General features: G+C 38.0%; 1 protein-coding gene, 1 long non-coding RNA gene and 1 pseudogene across 3 annotated transcripts; all 3 read left to right on the forward strand.

The window, feature by feature from the left end:
* The first annotated feature begins 768 nt into the window (after positions 1 to 768).
* Positions 769 to 1,475, forward strand: LOC116170541. 2 transcript variants are annotated; one of them, XR_004145304.1, is made up of 4 exons: positions 769 to 838; positions 898 to 996; positions 1,066 to 1,176; positions 1,227 to 1,475. It is a non-coding gene; the product is annotated as an uncharacterized LOC116170541 (long non-coding RNA). The 2 variants fall into 2 exon arrangements; XR_004145303.1 differs by having other exon boundaries at positions 1,066 to 1,237.
* An 8,612-nt stretch (positions 1,476 to 10,087) lies between these two features.
* LOC116170548 (cytochrome P450 9e2-like) lies at positions 10,088 to 12,111 on the forward strand. Its single transcript, XM_031487018.1, has 6 exons — positions 10,088 to 10,404; positions 10,450 to 10,613; positions 10,658 to 10,986; positions 11,036 to 11,495; positions 11,550 to 11,816; positions 11,869 to 12,111. Exons 1-6 carry the CDS (start codon positions 10,205 to 10,207, stop codon positions 12,039 to 12,041), a joined length of 1,593 nt encoding a protein of 530 aa, XP_031342878.1. The 5' UTR covers positions 10,088 to 10,204; the 3' UTR covers positions 12,042 to 12,111.
* Positions 12,112 to 14,693: 2,582 nt separating this feature from the next.
* LOC116158766 lies at positions 14,694 to 15,231 on the forward strand (annotated as a pseudogene).
* The last annotated feature ends 3,466 nt before the right edge of the window (positions 15,232 to 18,697 follow it).

The raw sequence follows: 18,697 nt of genomic DNA on the forward strand, positions 1-18,697 counted from the left end.
TAGTCTTCAAGTGCTCTAAATGAGTTCTCCAAGTAAGGGATCTATCAAACGTGAGACCAAGGAACTTAGCAGCTTCCGAGCATCTGATGTTATGGTTCGTCAGATATAGCACAGGATCATAGTGTGGCCTTCTTAACCTGCAAAAATGGACGCATTGTGTTTTTTCGTGTGAAAAACTTAAACCTATATTTTCGGCATTCCCAACAATTTGATTGATTACAGGTTGTAGTTTGCGAGTTATTTCTCCTACCGTTTTCCCTGATGTGAAGATGGCTATGTCGTCAACGTACATGCATTTAGAAATGTTTTCTGGTGTATTAGAGCATATGTCATTTATTGCTATAGCAAATAGAGTACAACTGAGAGTCGATCCCTGAGGAACTCCATTCTCCAAAAGCTTATCATCGGAGAACTTATCACCAACTCTTACACGGAAACGCCTGTTTGTTAGGAAGGACTTCACTAACAATGGTAAGTTACCTCTCAAGTTATATTGGTACATTTTTTCTATTATGCCATACCTCCATGTCATATCATACGCGCCCTTCACATCAAAGAAAACAGCCACCAGATGTTCTCTTTTGCGGAATGCCTCTTGTATGCAGTGCTCTAAAAGAATCAGATGGTCGGTGGTAGATCGGTGTTTCCTGAAACCAGCCTGATATGGCACTAGGAAGTTGTTTTTCTCCAAATACCACTGTAATCGATTATTTAGCATCCTCTCCATGATTTTACCCATGCAACACGTCAAACTGATTGGTCGATAACTAGTTGCAGACAATGGATTTTTTTTGGGTTTTAAGATTGGTATCACCACTGCTTCTTTCCATTCATCTGGGTAAGTACCCTCTGCCCATAATTTGTTATACAGATACAGTAACGATTCTTTCATTTCAGGCGTCAGATTCTTCAGCATCTCGTTTGCTATCTGGTCAGGTCCAGGTGCTGTGTTCCTGGCCTTTTGTAAAGCAAACTCCATCTCCAGCATTGTAAAAGGTAGGTTGTATACAAGATTATCGGATGTATAGAATGGTAGTTCAACCTCTCTTTGATTTTTTGTTTCAGAAAAGGTGGGGGGATAGTTTCCGGAGCTACTAACTACTGCAAACTGATTGGCCAAAGCGTTCGCGATTTCTTCTGGTTTTTCCAAGACTAGGTCTTGTGTTTGTAATGAATGTATACCTTGACTTTTATATTTGCCACATATGGATCTTATTTTTTTCCAGGTATCGCCCACATCAGCATTTGCATTGATAGTTGACGTATATTTAATCCAACTTTGACGCTTACTCTCAAATACGACTCGTCTGCTTATTGCTCTCGCTCGTTTGAAGTTGATATGGTTTTCAACGGTAGGTTGCCTTTGGTAGAGTCTAAATGCAACACTCTTGTTTCTGATGGCTACTTTTACATCCTGATTCCACCATGGAATGGGTCTCTTCACAGGCTTGTTTCCAGTCTTTGGTATGCTCTTCATCGCTGCAACCAATATAGTCTTGAATAACGAAGGGAAAATACTGTTGTGGAACGTAGGTAATGAAAACTTCTTCCAAATTAGTACGAGTCATTATAGTACCCCTAGCAGGAATTAAAGTTGTAAGAATTTATTATTGTTAGAGAAATCTGGTTCCCCCCCTCCATTATAAAATTGACCCCGTTTTAGATCTTCGTCAAAACATTTATTGCACAGTGTTTTAGGAAAGTGGAAATTTAATGGTTACTCTTTTCATAGTTTCATTTGGGTGTAGCCGAGGGTGTAGCTTTCTCAATACGCATAATTATGCTGCAAATTGCATCAAGGTTAGGGTAGAGGTATAGCTATTATATCTATCTTTCAGCAATTATACCGCTGATGGTAATACGACTAATACGTATATCGTTCGTTTACTTAAGGTAAGAGCGCTATAGTTGAAGTTTTTATAAAGCAACGATTCAAACTTGGTGGTTGTAAGTTCTGGAATAATTCCAGTTAAATACAAAAGCAAGTACAAATGAAAATAAGCTACACACCCACTGCACCCACCGACCTTATTTTTATGTCATAATTCAAAAATGGCAATAATAAAAACATACTTACCGACATGATATTATAATATACAATGAAGTATGCACTGCCCAAGTTGAAACAAATTCAAAAATAGTTCACTTTTACTAAAAAAAACGTCGTGCACCGCTTGTAAACAAATTGCAAACGGAAATGATTCATCAAGTTCAAGTCGATGCAAACCGGTCGCACTTGCCACTCTCCGCATGTCACTGACTATCACGTGATGGTTTGTCGTTCCCGATTGTGAAAACAGGTGTTACATATTTTGGGCATAAATTTTGCGTCTATGAGACGTAACTGTTTTGTTCGATCACGCACAGAAAAATCGTATAAGTTATGAATCAATTGTGTTTTGTTCACCTCTATTATGTGCAACATGTACGTAAATGAAACATTTTACAATAAATAAGTAATTTGCAACAAACGCGTATCTAATAAACGTTAACGCCTTACGTGTAGGGTACGCAACAAACATGTACCATTAAATGTAGCCGATGCATATATTGAATGAATCCAGTTACACTCTTTTTGGGTATTTTTTATGAAACATATTTCAGGGTAAATTTTTATGTTTTACCTAATGCATTTTAAACGTAATCAATGCGCAACATTCAAACGTACCAATGTAGACATGTTTGCGACAAAATGGTACGTAACAAATACGTTCTGTGTTTGCTGGGTGTAAAATCAGTCAGTTTTAAATCTTGCTCTAAATATAATAGGGGATCAGCCACACTATTACTGTGCACTTGTGCAGCTGAATTAACTTTCATTTTTTCCCGTGCTCATTCAATATGCCTTTTTTATGTTTGTTTCCTGCTAGTCTGTAAAGAATAGAGTTTTTCAAAATATTGTGCTATTGAATAATTATTCAATTATAATGAATTATTTATTAGTCTCTTTATCAGCCAAACAGTTTCTAACTAATTTAAGCATATGGCATGCATCTAAAAAATATATATATTTTGTCCTGTAATGGGGTGACTAAAATATGGTTTTAAATTGTCAGTATCAAAACTTGCCCCTGACTCGGTTGCAGTTTTTAAGTTATAGTGGGTGCATCAAATGTAAATGAGGTTATTACAACACCAGACTCATGTACAAACTTAATAACCTCTTGCACCACTCCTGCTTTTTCTTTTGAATTCAATCCATTTAATATTAAATATACAACAGGTATCTTCCAATGTCCATTTATCCCCACTAACGTAAAAACTAAAACTTCCCTGGCTTCTTCCGTTTCGTCACTATGAATTTGAAACCCCAAATGTACATATCCCGTCATTGTTTTCCCCGTAAATTCCACTTGGTTTTTTTTGGACATTTCGTCCATAACTAAATTACAAAGCACCTCTCTTCCCTTTAACCTATACTGCTCTACCATCAATTTTAGCACTTTAATGGATTCCTTTGTTAATCCGGGTGATCCATCAACACCTTTGTACCATTTTGTTAAAGTGTTTGGGTGTAGTAACGATTTGTTAAACGTGTCACGCACATCCCAGATAGCACAATTACGTCCTATGTACAGCCATTAGGCAAATATGTTAGAGCCATAATACATACAATGTAAGTCCACGTATGGTACTGTTTTGGTCCATATGTGGTCCACCTCTCAACAAGTTGGACGTCCTAGGTACGTCCACTTGGTATATATATTGTACGTCCACGCAGGATTGTATCATGTAGGTATGTCCATACATATTTATATTATGGATGTCCATTAATTGTATACAGTGTACGTCCACCTTTTGTACGTTATATAAACAACAAAAATAAATATTGATTTATTGAATGAAAAATACAGAACATTTATTTTACATTTTTTACCCTTTCAGCTGCGCATCGCAGCCACTTTGAAATTTCCATTTCGACATCCTTCTCTGTACTTTTTGGATTAAATCGTAATCCAGCTTCTATGCACATAAAAAAAATAAATGTAATATACATGAAAGGAATACACAATACTTACGGATCATTAGTTTGTTCAAATGTAGTTGCTTGAATGCCTCCTTGCTTCTTTTTCCATAATAACTGTATGTTGCAGCGAGACTGTATGAAATTAACATTCTTCCAGAGCGATAAGTGCAATCGTACAAATAATGATACTTCACGAACCTAAATCATATCATGTAAATTACAATCACATATTATTTGTATTTTAATACTTACTGCCTTTTCAAATGCATTCTCATTTGTTACAAAAAATTCTTCCAAATGCGCTAAACTTTCTTTTGAATTTAGGCGCAATGCAAATTGGGAAAGAATTGAGTTTTCCTGAATAAAAAATTGAGCGTTGCTGTAAAGACAAAAGTCTAAATAGGTTTTTTTTAGAGAACTATTACTTATAATTTCCCGTTTTTCAAAACCGTAGAAACAAAACAAAGAAACATGTCGTGGCAAAACATTAGTATCAAGTAATTAATTCTCAATGCCAAGTGCAATATGTAACAATCAACCACCTAACGTACATCACTCGCCCTCAGATGAAGCACCCTGTAAATAAACAGTAACATATTCGTACAAACAAAAGCGAAATGTGCTGCAATAAATTCAATTATAAATTAAAATGTAGTTCTGCATACTTGTATTGAATATCATCCCTAAGGGAACATACTGTATCTAGATATAAATAAAAACACGTAAATATATAAATGTACTAACTTTGCATAATATCTACCTGTCAAACGACAAACACTAGCGGCACCTATTGATAACATTGGATAGAGATCGCCAGCACCTTGTTATGAATTATCTACAATGTCTATCTATGTAATTTAAACTTAAAGTCACTATAACTTCAAACTGTTTACTTCTTTTTGTGTATAACTATTCACGTTTTTCTAATCAAAAGTCATGATTATTTACTGTTTGGTAAATGCGTTAATCTCTGTTTCAAAGAATTTGTAGTAACGTCAGATTTTATGTTGAATTACCGTTGCCACTTCTGTAGGTTATTTCCAAGTAACATATTATTTTCAGTTATGGTTTGGATATGCATCTCCGTTCACAGAGCTCTATGAACGAAGAATCTTTGCGGTAAGTTTTTATACATCTACAATCTTGCGTTGTGTGTGTAGATTTAGGCTTGGATACAACAGTTGCAGTGGTACTATCATACAATTTGGGTTTTCAATTTAATTTAATTTTGTGCAGTTAAGCCGCAGTGCCATAACTTTAAGACGAGATTTAAGTTGCATTTAAACATTTATAATTAATTAAAAGTACCATATCTGTTACTTGACAATTATTTTGGTACTAATAGAAAAAGGTGTTATTTCATTAAAGTTTATTTGAGGGTCGATGTTTTATTATTTCAGTGTGAGAACTAGTAGTGTTACTTATTGTATCTTTTCTATAGGTATTTATATACCGTAAAGGGTTACTGAAGGATAAATATAGTGGCGCCCATTTTTAATCATAAAAATTCTTATTGTTGCTCAGTTTATAGTCGTGGTTCACCCCCAATCAGCCTGCCTTTGCCTGAGCTAGCGGACCTTAGCTTCTCAAGTTTATTACAAGCGAGTTTTGCACGTAACAAGTTTTACTTTTATTCGAGGTGCATACATACAAAATTTCATTTAAATATCTTAACAGATAAAAAAATTGGGATTGCGCAAATACCAAAGTTGGGTTGCGCATGCGCAATTTTTTTAATCTGCATAGTTAGGTACCTGAGGTTTAAGGAATATTTACTAACACAGAAAACCGGACATTCATGGTTTTTGTGGAAAGAATGATAAAAGAAACCCTTTTTTGGAGGTTTGGGCAGTTTTTGTGCTGTAACTTTTTGGCCCGTTAGTCTACGTAGCCGAAAAACAATAAGAGACCTTCCTTATATCCATGTGTATCAATTTTCTAAGTGATCGGACGTCTCTACACAAAGTTACTGTGCACACGGACAGACAGCAATACAAAATTATAAACTTTCTCGAGGATCGTTAATAAATCGAGAGCATAAGTACAATTTCTTGTTCCAATATTCATTAGCATTACGGACCGCGACATATCATAAACAATTTTCGCCATGCAGGAAGTACCTATTGTTGAGGTCGATTTATATCGTTTTTTTAGCGATGACGAAACAGACATATTATTAAGGATCCTCAGGTCCTTTATAGTTTTGTATTGTCATCCGTCCGAGTGCGCTCTAACTCTTTTTTTAAAAGTGACCGACTGTGTTGAAATTTGGTGTACGGGTACTTTGGACATTAAGGACGGACGCTATTGATTTCCAGGAAGCTGGTTCAATAGGAACAAAAGTTATAGGGCTTCGAGTGAATCGGAAACAGGAAAAACTGCGGGTTCAATAGAATAGAAATCAACATATTTCATTCCCTAGGTCATGTATCGAGTTCGGACTTTCGCTACATTATTCCCTATGACTGGCGAATGCTTAAATGTGTAACAATTCAATATAACTCTTCTCTGTGATATAGGTCGAAAGTTTTAGAGCAAAATGTAGCCAAAATTATACTTTATACATGAATTTAAATTAAAAGGTTTCAAACGCATTATCTCGATGCTAAAAAAGTACATCACGTGCACATTTGATAACCACATGTGTGTGATTCAAAGATGTTAAATTATTTTTCTGAGGCCATATGGATTTTGATCGAAATAAGTCAAAATCGTTATTTATGCACCAAGATCGTTGAGAAAAAGACTAGGGGCATTATCTCAATGCTCAAAACATAAATTTGATGCATTTCTGGCGACCACATGGATTTTGATCAAAACATGAGAAAATATTTATGCACCAAGATCATTGGGAATAAGATTAAGAGCATTATCTCAATGCCCAAGACATGAATTTGATGTATTTTGTAAGATTAAAATAAATTATGGTTAAAAGTGATTGTAATACTGAGGATCCTTCGATATTTCGTTGTATCGGTTTATTATTATAGTATTAGCACAGATATACCATATATCTGTGGTATTAGAGACGAAGGTGAAAATGGTGCCGCTAAGGGTTGATGACGGCCGGCATAAATTTCTACGAATCATAGCGATAAGTTGGAACGTGTAAACAATAACAGCGATTTTTCGGCGCTAGGGCATTGGGACGCGGACATTAAACCGCAGACAATGCGGTCTATTGTCTTGCGGCCCAATGACGACGGCCTAATTCCCAGTCGCCGATTCTTCGCTACGTTTTTGTGGCTCACAATGTTGAATGCCGTTTTCTTCTGCAACCACTGGCAGCTCCATTTTCTTCTTGACCTCACGACTTTGCAATTTGTGCCCTAAATAGAGGATATAAACAGATCATCACGGTACTTCCCCCATGGCCTTTGAATATAAAATTAGGTTTATATTCAAGGCCCATGGCGAAAACCGTTTTAACGAATACTGTGCTAAATGGTGATCGACAACGAAATTGGAACAAAAAATCATTACATGTAAACACTACTCACTCTTTCGATTTACTGGAATAGTAAATTGGACAATCACATCTCTCCGATTTATCGCAGTCGAGATCGTATCGTGCAAACTTTTATTGTTTGCACGTTTTAACTTATCGCTACGATCCGCAGAAGTTAATGCGGGCCGGAATCAATCAATCTGTTCACACGCGACAATAAATCGTAACAATTCGATCGATAATTTTGTTCCAGAAAAATGGTCGAAGATGTGCGAGACGCAATTATGGACCGTGATGAAATTACACTGCCTTCAGAAACAGAAAGTGCTAATCGCAAAAAAATTGATAGATGATGCAGCGCAAAAATCGGCAACTTATAAGGTTGGCTGGTAAAACGACTTCCCAATAAGTATTTCTCCAGCATTATACAGTTGATAATATTCTCCAAATCCACTTGTTCAGCTTCATCCAAACCGTAGTGTCAGGAAAGTGAATCGCAGCAAAATTACAATCAACAGCAGTGCCAACGAACAACCTCAATATCAGCAAATTTGTGATCAAACCAATCAAACCCAAAGCACCAGCAATGTCAATCAGCTGCTGATTTTTTCTTACTTTTTAATAAGCAATCATCTTACGATAAATAAATGTGTATGTATATCACAATAAAATTATTATATGACGTTGTGCGAAATAAACCTCTCATTGTGATGATTTCAGATCAATGCCCATGCAGTAGGTAGGTATACCTTATACAGGGTGGGGCAGAGGAACTTGCTCATTTGTATTCGGCACCTTTAGGCGACCGTTGCTCCGACGAAAGTGGGGATAGGTATATTTGACAGAAGGGCATATAAAGTTTTTCCGCCGCGTGGTGTAATCATCATCATGGAGTGGACGAAGATGGAACGCGCGTTCGCCGTCGAGGCATACTTTTCTAACGGTTGCTCAGTCATAGCCACGCAACGTGCATTTCGTAGTCATTTTAATATCGCGCCACGTGGACGTGTTCCTGGCCGGCAATCCATTGTTTCATGGGTAAACAATTTTAGGGAAAATGGTGATGTGAAGAAAAAAACCTGGGTCCCCACGAACAGCAAGGACACCGGAAAACATTGATAAAGTAAGGCGTTCTGTTTTGCAATCCCCTCGGCGCTCTGCACGCAAACATGCAGCTGCACTCAGGTTATCTGCTCGTTCTGTGAGGAGAATCCTTCATGAAGAACTAAAGTTTCACCCCTATAAATTGGTCATAGTGCAGGAGCTTAATCCACGCAATGTTGTTGCTCGAGAAAATGCATTTGAGGCGCTTCTTGGTATGCCTGACGACGCACTTGTTTTCTTCAGCGACGAGGCTCACTTTCACTTATCAGGCAGTGTAAATAAGCAAAACATGCGGTATTTGAGCGCTGAAAACCCCAGAGAACTTCACGAGCGGCCCCTACATTCACAACGTGTCGTTTGGTGTGCACTATCGCGAGTTGGGATAATTCGACCATATTTTTTCGAAGAAAACGAACGGACAGTTTCAGTGACTTCTGACCGTTATGTCCACATGATTCAGGAGTTTTTCCTTCCAAGACTCGATGAGATGGATGTGGGAGATGTGTGGTTCCAGCAGAACGGTGCCACATCGCATACAGCACGAGTGTTAATGGCTCTTTTGCGGCAGCACTTCCCTGGACGCCTCATTTCTGAGGGGTGATCTGCAGTGGCCAGCACAATCGCCTGATTTAGCCCCTTGCGATTTTTTTTATGGGGATATCTAAAATCACGTTTTTAACGATCGTCCCAGTACTCTGGCTAACTTGAAGAACAACATTCGTGTTGCTATCGCCAACATACCCAACGAAATGCTTGACAGAGTTCCGACATTTCCAAAATCGGTTAATGCAGTGTATTGACAATAATGGACACCATTTGCCAGATATCATCTTTAAAACTGTCTAAACATAAACTTTAAATGTTGTACTTGATGATGGAAAAATAATTAAATCAATATTTGCATAAGTTTTTGTTTTATTGAATTTCTAAATCAGCAAGTTCCTCTGCCCTGTATTTACTGGTATACTTACAAAATTGAGGAGCAGACTTGCAAAACGTAGTTTGTCCAAATTATAAATTTCCTTTTTGAAATAATCGCTATTGATAATCTTTATGGAGTAGCTGCAATTGCTTCGCACGTTTCAGTGTTGATGCGGCCAGGAGATATAGTGGTGAGATCCTAGTAACCGGTACGGTATACCAGTTGCTATGATAGTCCCTCGTGAGATGAAATAGTCGCTCGCATAATAATAGTCTCTTGTTTTTTAGTATTTGAGAGCAAGTTTATGTCCCTTTTTGTATAGGGTTATATTTTTCTGACACGCTTCTAAGTTACCATCATTCTACTCGGACACCGTCCTGATGTTCACCAGTGAACAAAAAGATATATTCTGGAATGCCTGTACGCGTGTGAAGATCAGGCCTGCACAATGTTTTTATAGATTTGTCACATTTAAAAAAATGATTTCGAAACTGCAGTTGTTTACTGTACAAATTGCTTCATTAAATGGGGCGTTGTCCCTTTACGTCATAAAACACACATTTTTTTTATATAGTTTGTAATCAGCAAACCCACCTGTAGAAATACAAAGTTCGCAAACTTAATGCGCAGTAGCATCACAAACGAAGTTTATAATTGGATTTAATTATGTTATTGAAAAATTGCGTCACCTCTATCTCAAGGTTTGAAAGTGAACGAGCTACAGCTCGATATATGAATACAAATTTGCGGTTTCTCTATTAAAATGTTGTTTCTAATATTGTTTAGTGTGCTATTACTTTTATTATACCGTTACGTTATAAAACCGGTCAAATATTGGGAAGAAAGAAGCGTTGACCATGAAAGGGCAATTCCAATTTTCGGCAGCATGCTACCGAATGCATTGGGGAAATGTTCAAATACCGAGTTATTTCTCGACATTTACAAAAGACACTCTAATAAAAGGTAACTGTTGTGGTTTTTGATTTTCGGCCAATCCTCATGTTGTAGATACATTGGGTTGCACAACTATACCAAACCATCGTTGTTTGTGATGGATCCCCAATTGATTAAACAGATTCTGGTGAAGGAGTTTGAAACCTTCCCCGAACACCTACAATTTATTCCTACCGATGTTGATCCATTATGGAATAACAATTTATTTGCCATGCCAGGTAAGGCTTTTGCTCTTGCGTTATCAGTAGGGCACGGTTTTCAGGTGGTGAAAAATGGCACCAGCTGAGATCAATTCTAAGCCCGGCGTTTACCAGTAGCAAATTGAAGGCTATGTTTATTTTAATGAAAGAGTGCTGTAACGGTTTTGTGACTTACTACAAAAGTAAAGGTGGGGAAGTAGATGTTGACGTTAAAGAGACATTTACGCGATTTGGAAATGACTTAATTGCATCAACCGCGTTTGGAATTACCTGCAACTCACTGACCGAGCCGAAAAATGAATTCTATGTCCTAGCCAAGGATCTTGTATTTTTGAGTGCATTTAGACGACTAACCATCCTTATAAATATAATATCCCCAACGATTGCAAAGGTTAGCATCTCCGTAACTTTGTGCATTTGAGTGCTCTTGAATTTTCCAGATTGGAAGATTCCCTTTCTTCCCAAAGAAAACTAAGGATTTCTTTACGAGACTCGTCAAAGACACTCTCCAAACACGAAGAGAGAAGAACATTATCCGTCATGACATGCTTCACCTATTAATGGAGTTCCAAAAGGACAACCATACATATCAGGACGATGCGCACGATATGCCCGAAATGGGTTATGCGCCAGTCGAAGACACAAACTTCGGAAAAACACAACGAACAATAAAGCTTGAGATTACCGACGACATTATAACCTCTCAGGTTATGATTTTCTTCTTTGCCGGTTTCGAGACTGTATCTACGATGATGAGTTACACCATTTATGAATTAGCGCTTAATTCCGATATCCAAGACAGATTGCGGAACGAAGTTGACGCCGCTTTTAAATCAGGCAATGGAGAGCTAACGTACGATAAACTAATGGAGTTGAAATATTTGGACATGGTTATCTTAGGTGAGTTGTGCCTTCGCGCGTGCTTGGTGTGACGTAACCAATAAGCATTTTAAGAGTCCTTGAGAAAATGGCCACCTTTTATATTACTCGACAGAAGTTCTGTTCGCCCTTACACGATTGAACCGAATGAACCAACCGAATCGCCGCTTCTTCTCGAGAAGGATATTAGTGTCATTTTTCCAATTTTCTCCATACAAAGAGATCCTAAGTACTTTCCCAACCCCGATAAGTTTGATCCGGAAAGGTTCAGTGAGGAAAATCGGAACAATATTATACCGTACACCTACATTCCTTTCGGCGCCGGTCCTAGAAACTGCATTGGTAATAACTTCAAATTTATCTTATTAGGTGTTTCATTAATCTCCAATTCCAGGGTCACGTTTCGCGTTATTGGAAGGTAAACTGATTGTAGCGGAAATTGTGCGAAATTTCGAAATTGTTCGCATTGAAAAAACACAAGTTCCAATCATTTACAGCAAAACGATTTTTAACCCTCTGCCAGATGATGGAATTTGGGTGGGACTGCAACAGCGAAAGTTCGAGTGAACTCGTCGTATGTTGTGGAAATATTGGGCGATTCATTACATCCAGATCAGCGACAAAGCACATTAGGAAATGTTGTAACTTGTATTACATTATGTGATTCTTTTTTTTAGATATTAGCACAGATTAACTACATTGCAGTGTACCTAATCTGTGGCAATACTAAAGGAGAATATAGAAAATGACTTCTATTTTCTTGCATGGACGTTTGTAGATAATATGTACCTACGAAGTCGACAGTATGCAAGTATTACAGTGATACCTATGATATTGATAGGAGGTAAGCTGAGCCACCATGGCCTAATACGTTATATACTCTTTGCTAATATTGAACAATGGAGCTACTTATTACGCTTTCAATACAGTTACCTACTTTATGGAAAACAGTGGCGATAATATGAGCTAATAAAGCGCTGTCAAGTCGCCATGTTGCATCGAATAAATTTACAATATACAAAATCAATGGTAGCCGAAGGGCATACGGCCGTAGATTTCGGCGTCGGGCAAAGCTTCGGTAAAATGTCGGTATAAGTATGGTGTCACACTATGCGTTTTTACCGCTCCCGCTAAAACGGATGCGGTTTGACGGGATGAGAATATCACAAGTTATTAAATGGTACCAGTCACATCACACATATATGCGGTTTCGCCGCACCCGGATTCAACCGCATCATATATGCTGCCATTTTAGCGGGAGCCAGAGCCGGACTGGGTGGGTAAGGGCCCCGGGCGCTCCATGACCTAAAGGCCCCCAAACTCATCCCCCCCCCCCCCCCCCGAAAAAGAAGACAAGGGATTTGCAGATTTTTAAATTGTATTTCAAACGGCATTTTCTCAAAATTGATTTGGGAACGAACTTGGAACTCAAATATTACAAACTGTACCGTTGAAAAGCTCAAACTATAATAAAACTCTGAACAATTTTTGAGCTCATACTTGTCCTGCCCCCTTCAGGAACGTCCATCTGCCTCCTCAAAAGAAGTTGCAGCACAGCTGAATGTGCCGCCTCATGAAGTTGTCTAGAGAACTCTTAAAAAACTCAAATATCGGCCTTAGGCAATTAATATTTCTCAGTTTCATCCAGGAGACCATGAACGACACGGGTACCTATAGCCATTAGTACGTTTTGTAAATAATCAGATTCGGGAAAACGCAAGTTTCCTTATCCTTAATAACGCGATATGGTATGATGAGAGTAAATGCAGCAATGTTTAATCGCCACAATGAACATTACTCGTCAATTGAAAATTCTCAGCAATTTCAAAATCGGCGACCACAAATGCATTTTAGCCTTGGCGCATGGGGCGGTTGATTGGTCCGTTGGTTCGTTGGAGTATTTTTTTGTGAGAGATAATGGAAAAAGGCAATTACAAAACATTGCCAGCCGATTTTGATGAACTTCGTCAAAGAAGCGTTACCATGCTCAGGCACAATATTAGGAGGGATGGTTCAAGAGCCATAGCAAATCTTAGGAAAAGAGTGGTACTGTGCTTAGAATTAGGAGGTGGGCTATTGGAATACATGTTATATGTTACATTCGTTAAATATTGTTTATTCTTATGTATTTTGTTTTAATTTGAATTATATATTCTTGCAAATCTTACAGTTCCTTGCCAACACCTCAACCAGACAAATGGATCAAAAAAACTTTTGTACATCACAACAAAAGAACGTTTTGTTTTTCTAAGCATCGTCCCCCATATAGTGGCACTCGAAAAATGGACACCCTGTATAACAGCAGGCTACGTGAAGTTGGCTGAGATACTTAATGGTTTTAGGCATATATGGTTTTTATAGGTAGATCCACCTAGACGTGTTTAGCCGCGAGCCGAAAAGGATTTTTGAAATAGGTAACTTACTTTCTATTGGAACCAACATTTCAGTCCAACAGCCCTAAAAGGTGCATAAGTAGCGCCAAGTTTCTGCGTAAGACAAAAATCATTTATGAAAAAGTCGGCGGTTTCGTGAAATTAGCAGGGATAATGCGAGCGATAGTTGTTTTTGCAATAAAATCGCCCATTTTCTACAACGGCGCAAAATTTTTAGCGTAATACAACGATGTTGCGGTAACGCTTATATGCTCAATTTTCGGTCGTCTGTCGTTTGTCTGTCTGTCGTCTGTCTGTTCCTTCGGGATTACGGGCCCTGGGCCACCTACTAGATACCTACTTCGAGTTTTCACTAATTGATAGCTGCTATAGTGATATACCTAGGCTATATTTGCCCGTTACTCATCATTTACAGTTGTGTTATGCGGCAACCCGCAACACCAACGAGTGGGTTTTGAAAAATTTTGATATACATGTCCCAAATTGGTACCTACAAACTTGGCGCTCTCGCAAATGACATATATCTTCACACACCTTAAAACATGGAACCCAAACGTCTAAAATTGCATAATATTCTTGGAGCAAAATGCCCGGGTGCGAATTTTTCCTGTGAAAATTATCGGGGAGACCAGGTACGGGTTTTTAATGAATGTACAAAGTCAGCGGATTAGACGGTTAGTTCCAGAAGTTCGTAAACATGCCAATGCATCGAAATAAATACAGGCGTCGTAATGTGTCTCCCTCTTGGGTTGTGCACGCGCAAGAAACTTGTATAAATAGATTTCCGTAACCGAATATCAATTCCTTTATTACCGACTAAAAGTTGTGTATAATTTGACATCTGTTTCAAAATGGCTGGGTAGATTGAAGATTATTGTGAGGATTGTGCGGGTTGGAATTTTGTAGGTGTGTCACTACGTCTATCGAACTATAATGCCGTTTATTGTAAATAATATTAGCGTTAAAATGTGTACGTGTCGGCCGTTAAACGAGTGCGAATGTTCTATAGGACGGTTTAGTTAATTAACAACGGTGTAGTTAAGGGTTAGAATTGATTCCGCTTAAGTCTATGTAATTTATATTCAAGTTAGAGTGTGATAGTAAATTAGCAAACATGTGGAACATGATGTGTGATGTTATGCCGACAATTTCGGAGGACAGCATTAGCCAGAGAAGTTCGCAATTCTCTGGTGAAGATGCTAACTTCGAACAACTGATGGTTTCGATGTTGGACGAAAGGGACAAACTGATGGATAGTTTACGTGAGACACAAGAACGTCTTTCAGATACTGAATTAAAGTTAGCAGATGTGGAGAAAGAGCGGGATTCGCTTCAGAGACAGATCGCCGCCAACCTCCCCCAGGTAAGTAAAGTGACATCCGCGCATCGAGCGATTTCACAGCACACTCTGTGTGTCGCGACTTCGGTCGCTCTGGTTGTATGATATACCCGATTTGGAGCTTTATTGATTCCCCCCCGGCAAAACTTCAACGCCATTTTAACAACGAAACTTCGCTTTTATATTTAATATCGGCACAATTAAAATGTTACCCTTTTAAAAAAGTGTTTTCCCTTTAACTAGATAAATGTCATCAATGGTTCGTCACTCCGCCCACAATACCCTGCCCTTGCCCTTACTCCGTCCTCGTGTTTGAGCGGTTGTAACCTAGATTTTACAAATGATAAATTCAATCATAATTTGCGCACTTTAATAGCAATTCCTTTCTTCAAACAGGAAGATAGCGTCTACGAATAATAATTGTCTTCTTTGATATCTTACATATATTCCTCGATATATTCTTTATTTTTTTACGTTTTTTTACTTCACTTCCGTCTAATTTTGTAGTCAAAAATTGCATGCGAACGGATTCATCACGAAATTCACGATTGCAGAACTGGTGAATTCTTGTTTACTGTTTGTTCATTGTTATGATGTACAGGGTATGCTGGAAGATATGTACCGAACATGAATCGACCCCGACACCGACCCTTTTTCAATTCTTCACGAAAATTCTGTATATACAAGAGTTTTCAAGGTGGTTTTTAGTGGTGGATTTATACCTCGGTTTATACCCAAGTTTATAGAAACATCGCTAATTCACGAGGTATCATCAACAAGTATCATTGTGCACAACTCTTTGCAGATAGAGCCCATTTTTTAAACCGAATTAGCCTGGGAATTAGCTTAGTAAATAGTTGGGCTCGTAGTTGGGTTATAAGCATAGAATTACAGTAGTCTCCTCCGACCTCGCCTCCGACATTGCGTTCTGCAGATATTTGCACTGAAAGTTTTGACATCACCAGCAGATGTCTCGTCCAGACGTTCTACTTGCCCTTTATCTCGCCCTTTATGAATACCTCTTCCAATACTTCGATTTTAAAATATTAACTTCGACTTCGCCATTAAATATGTCTCGTCCAGACGATTCATTTTGCCTTTGTACTCCCATTCCACAAACCGTTTTCGAGATATTCGTTAAAATGTTACCATAACCAATGAATACATTTCTTTCTGGCGTCCCAATCGCCCTTTGTGAGTATCCTTTTGGACGATCCGCTCTTCTCTTGGAATATAAGGAATTATAACCGATCACGATAAGGGGTCGAGGAGAAGGATTATGATTGGTAGAAAGCAATTCGCTTCAATGAGACCTTTAATTAGAATACCATGATAATGGCCGTCTGGCACACCTTCAAGGTATAAGCTACCTATTGCAAAAAATTCTAGGACTCTAGGGACATTCCCCTACAAGTACTTAGTTCAAAACCGTTAGAGGGTCCAGCTCCAGACAGACGGGCGGACAAAACCGCTGGAAAATGCCCTAAAAATCATTTACATGGATGTCACGAGAATCGCGTAATATTTTCTGTTGATTTTGTGGATTTCGTGAAGATCAGTTGCAATTTTTCCATATCATTCAAGTCGATAGACGTATAGTACTTAAGTTGTATGATTTCTTGTAGTAGTCTATCGTTTATAACCTCGTTCACTTGCTCGCCTATAATTTAAAATGCGTATAGGTATTTGACCCTAATAAATATAATATATACAGGGTGACAATTTGAAAACTTACCACCCCCCATATCTTAGTAAATAAACAAGATATTTAAAAAAATCAAAATCCGTTTCGGTAATTCGGAGGGGGAATCACAATAACACAGTTGGCGACGCACCCCCTCACCCCCCGCGCCCCAGCCACCCCAACTTTTAAATCTTAAATAGTGACCCTCCATGTGTGATACGTCGTTGGAAAGCTCTGAAAAAATGCTTTCCAACCATACCAACTAGCATTACATTTAGGTTAGTAATTATCGTGCAAACCAAAAAATAGACTAATACTCGGACTAATATGAATATCTCGATGAATATTTTCTAAAGGCTTTTATTTCAAAAAATGTTCAAAATGGTTTCCGTTATTTGTAAGACCGTATTACTATGCGATCAAAAATGAGTTGCTGTCGAGTCGCCCTTTCAAAGTTTTGTTTACATGGAAAATCGTATTTTACTTGAACTTCCAAAGCCGACTCGACAGCAACTCATTTTTGACCGCCAGTTATAATCTATTCTCAAACTCTTGTCGAACCTTTTTTAATGTTGGTTTTGCAATATTTCGACATTCTTGAATTATTCTCTGTCTTAGTTCGTCTATGTTCGCCGGTTGCGTTTTAAATACGACAGATTTCAAATGTATCATATTAGTTTATTTTTTGATTTGCACGATAATTACTAACCTAAATGTAATGCTATTTGGTATGGTTGGAAAGCATTTTTTCAGAGCTTTCCAACGACGTATCACACATGGGGGGTCACTATTTAAGATTTAAAAGTTGCGGTGGCTGGGGTGCAGGTGGTGTGAGAGGGTGCGTCCCCAACTATGTCATTGTGATTCCCCCTCCGAATTACCGAAACGGATTTTGATTTTTTTAAATATCTCCTTTATTTACTAAGATATGGGGGGTGGTAAGTTTTCAAATTGTCACGCTGTATAATAAAACTCGATGCTATAGTATAGGTACGACAAGGTCCATAAAATTGCAATTTTAATTAGAGTTCTGGAGGCCTCCCATAAAGTGCTAGAATTCTTGATACCTCCCATAAAGTGCTAGAATTCTTGATAAATCTTAGAGAGCTCCATCACTAAGTCTAACCTACTTCACAAGTTTTTTTTAGAGAAATGAAAAGATTGTCTATCAATAGTTCTAAAGTGCTATTAAAAACACTTTTATAACTTTTAAGATGTGTATCATCCAACGCCTTATTTAAAATGTTAAGAGACTGTACGAAACCTCAATCCGAGCCTCAATCACACCTCAAATTTTGTATAAAGTAAAAATCCCCCTACAATTCAAGAAATCGCTCTCCACTATCGTGCGCATATTCTATCGGGCTCCCGCGAAGTTATACCTACTCTGAATTAACGACAAAAAAGCGAACTTATTTTGCCGCACAAAAGATGTTGGTAAAACTCTTCATGGATCGTGCATAAGTGTAAATAAATTAAACAAATATAGCAAACGAGCTATGGGTATGGCTATAGCATGTACAAAACCAAATTTTAAACCTGATGTTAGTTTTGCTTTTATTTAAAGTGTATTATGTATGAAATTTCATTTAATTGCTTCCATAAATAAGAAAGTTGGCACTGCGCATCCTCGCGCACATTCTACACAAAACCAAATTTGGAAAATGGCGCTACATTCCAAGTGGCTATGTATCACATTTCCTTTAAATACCTTCATAAATAAGAAAGTTTGCAATTCGGTCTGTAAATGGTCGAGATGCGAAAAAGGGCACTGTGAATGTTGAACGATTAGGCCTCGGATTAGGCT

The sequence above is a fragment of the Photinus pyralis genome, unplaced genomic scaffold (assembly GCF_008802855.1).
Source record: "Photinus pyralis isolate 1611_PpyrPB1 unplaced genomic scaffold, Ppyr1.3 Ppyr1.4_LG1, whole genome shotgun sequence".
NCBI classification, from domain to species: Eukaryota; Metazoa; Arthropoda; class Insecta; order Coleoptera; family Lampyridae; genus Photinus; species Photinus pyralis.